This window comes from Pinus tabuliformis, chromosome 3_1 (assembly GCF_031772625.1).
Source record: "Pinus tabuliformis cultivar Carrire ecotype Pingquan chromosome 3_1, CPIR1, whole genome shotgun sequence".
NCBI classification, from domain to species: Eukaryota; Viridiplantae; Streptophyta; class Pinopsida; order Pinales; family Pinaceae; genus Pinus; species Pinus tabuliformis.
The window spans coordinates 54,358,550-54,365,181 of NC_142301.1; the positions used below are offsets into that span (position 1 = coordinate 54,358,550).

At 36.7% G+C, this 6,632-nt stretch overlaps 1 protein-coding gene across 1 annotated transcript; it reads left to right on the plus strand.

Annotated features, from left to right (window-relative positions):
- The first annotated feature begins 2,572 nt into the window (after positions 1–2,572).
- Positions 2,573–6,087, plus strand: LOC149185739 (putative transcription factor bHLH041). The gene is made up of 8 exons (XM_089409131.1): positions 2,573–2,623; positions 2,679–2,815; positions 4,123–4,222; positions 4,356–4,370; positions 4,492–4,548; positions 4,637–5,302; positions 5,466–5,903; positions 6,013–6,087. Exons 1-8 carry the CDS (start codon positions 2,573–2,575, stop codon positions 6,085–6,087), a joined length of 1,539 nt encoding a protein of 512 aa, XP_089265257.1.
- The last annotated feature ends 545 nt before the right edge of the window (positions 6,088–6,632 follow it).

Consider the following 6,632-nt stretch of genomic DNA (forward strand, 5'->3'; position numbering starts at 1 on the left):
CAAACACAAAAAATCACATTTGATTGGACTAGCATTTTATATCATCTTGAATGGGAAGAAAAATATGAAAACATTCAATCTCAAATTGTTTAACAACTTGTTCTCCACAATCAGCCTGGAAAACTCATTACACCACAAATCTCAAAAGACTCTTTATCATTTAGAGAGACCCCATTGCACATAATAGACTACCCACATATATGTAAATAGAATTAGTCTACAGGCCAACTCAAAGAATTTTTTGAACATTTGAGTAGTCATATAGATTGTCTAGCATGCAAGGATAATATGGAAATGAACCATAACCCTCAATCTATTTCCACGAATGTTAATCTAAACATGTTTTCTAGATTGTCCCTCCCTGGAGAAAATTCACAAATAACTAAAAGATTTCCTGGTGGAGAAGAACACTTTGTTTGTGGGAGGAATATATTAAATGTTCCCTTCAGATATTGTTATGAATATTTGAAGCTTAAGAGAGAATATGTTCCTATTAGATCATCATCAACAATTGAAAGTTTCGGTGATGAGTGCAAAATGCTAAATTGGTCTAATATGCAATCAACATACATGGAGTTCAACATAGATGATTTGCGTAGAAACTCCCTCAAATTGTTAGATGTAGCGAAAGAACAGAAGCAAGAAATAGAAGCGATTTCTCATAAGATATAAGTAGTATCACATGTCTTGATAAATAATACTACATTAAATATTTCTTTAAAAATGATAGAATCTGCAAGATTAAATCCACTAGAAACTTGTTAAAAAGTTATTAAAAAACCCTCTAAAACTCCTACAACTTTAAAAAACTTGTTAAAAAGTCCTCTTACTGAAAAATATATTAAAAGACATCAAAAAAATTATTTGCATGCTCTTAACATAAATGACCCCAAACCTCAATAAGACTGTGGAGAAAGTAAATCCCTTTTGGAATATATCCACTACGAAATTAAACTTCAATAAGACTTTGGAGAAAATGAATCCCTTTTGGAATATATCTACTACGAAATTAAAGTAATGAAAAATAACCCAAAAAACCCTTTTATTTATTTATATATATGAATTTTAAAAACTACTCCTCTAATAAAGATAATAGGAGTAATACACATAAACTATACCTCTTCCTCAAATCAAAATTTAGAAATGACCTCTATAAATATAAATAGAAGTAGTCGCTACAATACCAAATCATCCCATCTTATAAGTATAAATAGAAGTAGTCGCTACAATACCAAATCATCCCATCTTAAACATTGGGTTTCATACCAAAAAGAAATTACAGATGTACCATAGCTATCAGGAAGCTAATTTGGGAATAAAAAAGATTAGATGATACACTTATACCTAAGCAAATAGTTGGATTCACGAGTATTGCTTGGGATTGGGAAGTCGCTTCACAAAAAGATAAAAGCAAATTGTTAAATTCTCCTATGGGTGAAACCCTTGTCTCTGCTATTTTATGGGTCCCCATGGCGATAGATGCAGACCATTTGGTTTCTTTATTTATCTGTTCTTTATTTATCCTTGTAACATTTAATTTGGCTATTCATTATGTTCAACCCATTATTATAAACTTTCTTTTAATTAGACACCATAAATAGAAACCCTTTCCATCTAAGATAGGAATTTGATGGGCAAATTGTTCTTCAGGGATAATTCTCTACTTAAATATAATAATATAATTTCCATATGTGTCTTATAAGTGTATTATAATTTTCTACTTAAATATAATAATATAATTTCCATATGTGTCTTATAAGTGTGTTATAGCGTGAAGATCTCCTAAATATATTCTGGAATTTTCTCTCACGGTCTCTATAAACATGTGAGACTAATATTATGTTAATGATGTATATTCAGAGTGGTTGAAAAAGTTTAATAAGAACTTTCCCATCCGAATTTTACATAATATGACTATGCTATAATATCCTTAAAAAAATTCTATATACTGCTTTCATAAGCGGGTTTCCTCATATCTGAACACTGTTTGAAAATTTTCTGTTAATTCCTTGTTTATAAGTAGGTGGTTAGGATGGAGATCTGTGCTGCAATGTAAGCCTTTTAATACCATGGAAGACTTTTCTGCTCTCGTGCTTTTGATGTATCTTGATGATGTGTTTAAAATGAACATTATTCGTTAAAATATTCAAAACAGACGCTACATTTTCAAAAACGGTCAGATTTGAAATTCCTACCCTGGTGCCCACACTGCCTTATTAAATACTTTTTAATAAAAATAATAGGATCCCGCCCTTCAAAGTCATTCATTCATTCAAATCCAAAACTCCATCCAAATTCGCTAGACCCTTCTCAGCTTCTAGAACCACGGCCCACGGCGGTGTTTGAAAACAAATTTCCCACGTTCCTTATGCAATCTTAAACCCCTTTTCCGTGTATTCCATCACAAATCACCGCTTTCCTTCCCCTTTCAAACATCTGGCCGCGACTCTTAAACCCTTTCCTCAAACTACCACCACTCTCCTCCCCTTGCGCCCATTTCATCCACTGCTTTTAAGTTATGATGATCATGGACTTCATTTTCTACTTGGATGGCCACTCCCTGCAAGAAATAATGAGAAGCATTGTCATACCTTTAGGCATGGCCCTCCATTCTTATGAGTTTGTGTGCCATGAATATCAGTAAACAAAACTTAACGACATTACATTTTGTATCTAAGTTTTGCAGAGAGTTAGCAGGTAAGGACGGATGGTTTAACCCAGAGATGGAAACTGGTTCCTCCACGACCCCGTGCCAGAGTGTAGGCCAAACCCTTTTTATTTTGTACAAGCTTTGTCGCTTTGCTCTGGATGCTGGGTAAGTTTAATGTACGATCTATGCGACCAAATTAAAAAAAAAAAAAAAATTATATTTGGGAAATGTTTTAGAGAAATGGAATTATGAACAGTCCATAGTGAAACAGGTGAAATATTGAGATTTTTCTCCGTATAGATATAAAGTATTGAGATTTATATTTTAATGAATTTAAAATTTATGTAAGGGATTTTATATAGCAATTTAGTTAATAATTAAACAATTATTTTAAGAATATATTATGATAATATATGCGGAAGAGAATGGGTTTGTTACCGGATTTTTTCTGTTTGTTGTTTATGGGACACCCGTTCAAGCAAATACCCCATTTACTAAACCATTTGTTATTTTGCTACATCCAAGTTTTTTTGCTCTTGCACAATCTATCATTAAAGACAACCTTAGGCCATCTACCCTCTTACATTTGCTCAATTTTTTTTAAATACCTTATGATTGGCACCATAGCAATTGCTTCAATAGGGGCAGTCCCTGTTTCACTTCACTAGAAGCCCAAAAAGAGTTTGAGTGGTCTTCCAATCCCATAACTCTGCATCTCTACACCTATTTTGAAAAGCATAAAATGCTTTCCAACCCCCCAAAGTTCTTTTCTTTCTACAACCATTCTAGTTTAGACTTTTGTTGAAGTCAATTCCGAGGTATTTGTAATCCGCAACTTCTTTCAGAATGTTGCTTTCAAAGTAGAACTTATGCTGGTTATGTTTTCTTTTCTTAGAGAAGACCACTACTTTCATTTTGCTGATATTGACTTGCATCCCCACACTTCTACAAAAATGCTAGGGATAGTAAGTGCTCTTGCAAACCAAGAGCCTATTTAGCAATCACAATAAGGTCATGTGCATACAAAGAAGCCTTATAACAAACTTGCACAAATAGATACCATCACTCCCTTGCGAATTTAACTACTCCTCAAGCTTGTCGATATATAAACCAAAAAGGGTAGGAGACAGTGGGCAACCTTGCTTGACCCCGATATCGCTTCTAAAACTTTCAGAAATAACTGCTGAAGTTCTAATTTTGACTTTCACCTCTTCATACAACGTATGCACAGCTGCTCTCAAATGTTTAGGAACCCCAAGTTCCTCCATTTTTATCCCTAGGAACCGAGTCAAACGCTTTTCTGAAATTAACAAAGCAACAAAAGACTTCTTCCTAATGACGTGCCTTAAGGTTATGCAATGATCAACTGTGGAATGTTTAGGTCTAAAACCTGCTTGCCGTTTAGCACACTTATCTCCTCCTTCTGCCCACTTGCTAATTCTGGTTACAATGTAATGCATGCTCCAACGCAGAGTTCCAGGTTTGGCATTGAATCGATGGCCATATGTCTGGTTAACGCTCAACGGGCTCCTGCGGTTCACTTCTAACGAAGTCCAGGAACATTTTTACAAGGTAACATAATTAATTTTCTAATTCAACGTAGATTCAAATTGTCATTGCGAGCGCAATATTTCAGCATATAAAACGCTTCCGAGGGCCATGAATTTTAGTGTTTTTACTTCTCTAATTGGAACCATGGATGCAGGCCGCTGGTATTCAGGTGAGTGTTCATCCAGCCATGACCCATTTCAGACACTCGGCAAGATCCTCTTTATTGTTTGTGGTTGAGATCAGATCGGTACTCCTCGTCACCGTCACGCTGACATTTGGTTATTTCATAGACTGCAGTTTTCATTCCTTGTGGAAACGGCGTGATAGAACTCGGAACAACAAATTTGGTAAGATATTATTACATTATACACGCTGAACTATGGGCGCAATTACCACGCCTCCGGGATTCTGTTAATTCCATGGTTTCACTTGCAGGTTCAAGCGGATGAGCAGAACAATTCGCGAATTTCAAGGCTTCTGGCGAGTGTAATTGTGCCTCCCAGTATTGCCGTCCCCATGCTCATGCCTGGCACGACCATATCAACTTCATCATGTTCCTCGTTGCCGGCATGCTCCATTGACAGCCCTGAGGGTTCATCACTGGTCCGGTATCCCATCATCAGTCCGGTAGATCAAATCAATATACCCCCGCCTATCGTCATGGGATCGGCTAATGGGTTTTATCCATACCTGCAAACGTTGCAATTGCCTTCTTCTTCGGAGCTTTTGATCAGTGGCCATGATCATGAGGCGGCCCTACGTTCCTCTTCGCAAATTAGCGTCTCAGATATGCGGCTTTTCCAAAAAATGAGTAAGGAGAGGAACATGATGCTCAGCGCATTTGACATGTGGAGACCACCAAGTGAAGTGCAGACCCCGCCCGTAGTTGAGGGTCAGTATATATTGAAGAGATGCCTAGCAATCTTCAGGAATATTCTTGCAGAGAGACTCAGACAAATCTCAATGTCTGGGAGCCACACACTACCAGGAAGAATGGTTTCTAGCAGGCAGGTTCATCATATAATTTCTGAGCGTAGGAGAAGAGAAGAATTGAAGGAGAAATTCCAGGCATTGCGTTCACTCTTACCTCAAATCTCAAGGGTACGTTCCATAAAAATACAATTTTGGGAAATGAAATGTTAGGAGTATCCATTGACCTTGGGATTAATGGGATTTTAGCTATAATCTCTATAACCAGCGTTTCTCTTAAACTTTAGGTAAAGTAGGTCCAAAAAATGAGTTGTTGTTATTGACATATTTGCAGAAAGACAAGGTTTCCATGTTGGCCTATACAAGGGAGCATTTAAGCAGTCTCAAGTCTCATTTGGAACAACTTGAAGAAACGAATAAGCAGTTGGAATCAGAATTGAAGAAGCCCCTACGGGCTCAATCTCAGGAAAGTGCAGGAACTAGCACAGCCCTACAACAAGGCTCTGCAAGTACTGAAGGCAGCGACAGTGTGGTAACAGTTGAAGTATTAAAGCTGGGAGGCAGTACTGTTGCTGATACCTGCGATGAAATGGGAATACTAGTGGTAGTCGACGGGCCAACAAATACGATTGATTTGATGACTGCACTTCTGAAGTGTCTCAGAGAAATGGGGGTCCCTCTTATTTCTATGACCACCTGCACGACACATCATGAACATGATCCATCACGCCTGCAATTGCGAATGACTGCAACCATGAAATTGCAAGATCATGTAAGATATATAGATATCCATTGTTTTGATATTGGCTGGGAATTCTATATTGTGATTCGCTGGGTTCTATTTGTTTTTTTATATTTGCGATTGGCTGGGAATTCTGTAGGAAGTGGAGGAGGTGAAGGAAGCGTTGCTGAGCGCGGTGAGGAAAGACTGTCGGGGGCCGCCGCTATCGTCGTAAGGTTAGGTGAGGTCAATGTTCTCCACGCCCATCCCGGTCGATCGGACTTCACTTATCTCTAATTTCGGTCAATTCATTTAATCAAAACCCGCCTCGATGGTCGAGCTTATACAATTTGAATATTATAGTTATTCTAGTTTTACTACTCGAGGAATCGTTTCACACGTGGAGAGTTTAAATATTCTGCCTTCATAGAAATACGTGCCATACCCTGCACGTTATCCCCATAGATCTAGTGGCTATTGAGAATATCTACTGTTTCTACTTTTTAAACTTCAATGTTTTTCTGTTTGGTTTTTTTTTAATTCAAATTAATTTTCATATTTATATTATATTTGATGTTATTTTTGTTGAGATAGTAGATATTTTGGGATAATTTAAGATTAATTTTTTATTAAATAATAAGAAAGTACATTTTTGTTGGAGATTGTTTCTTTTAATAACAACAAAAAAAAATCAAGTTCCATATTGTTTTTAGCTGGGGATTTTTTTTGCATAATATTTCATTTTCAAATGGTCTTAGCTCAAGTGGTTGGGATGGTAGA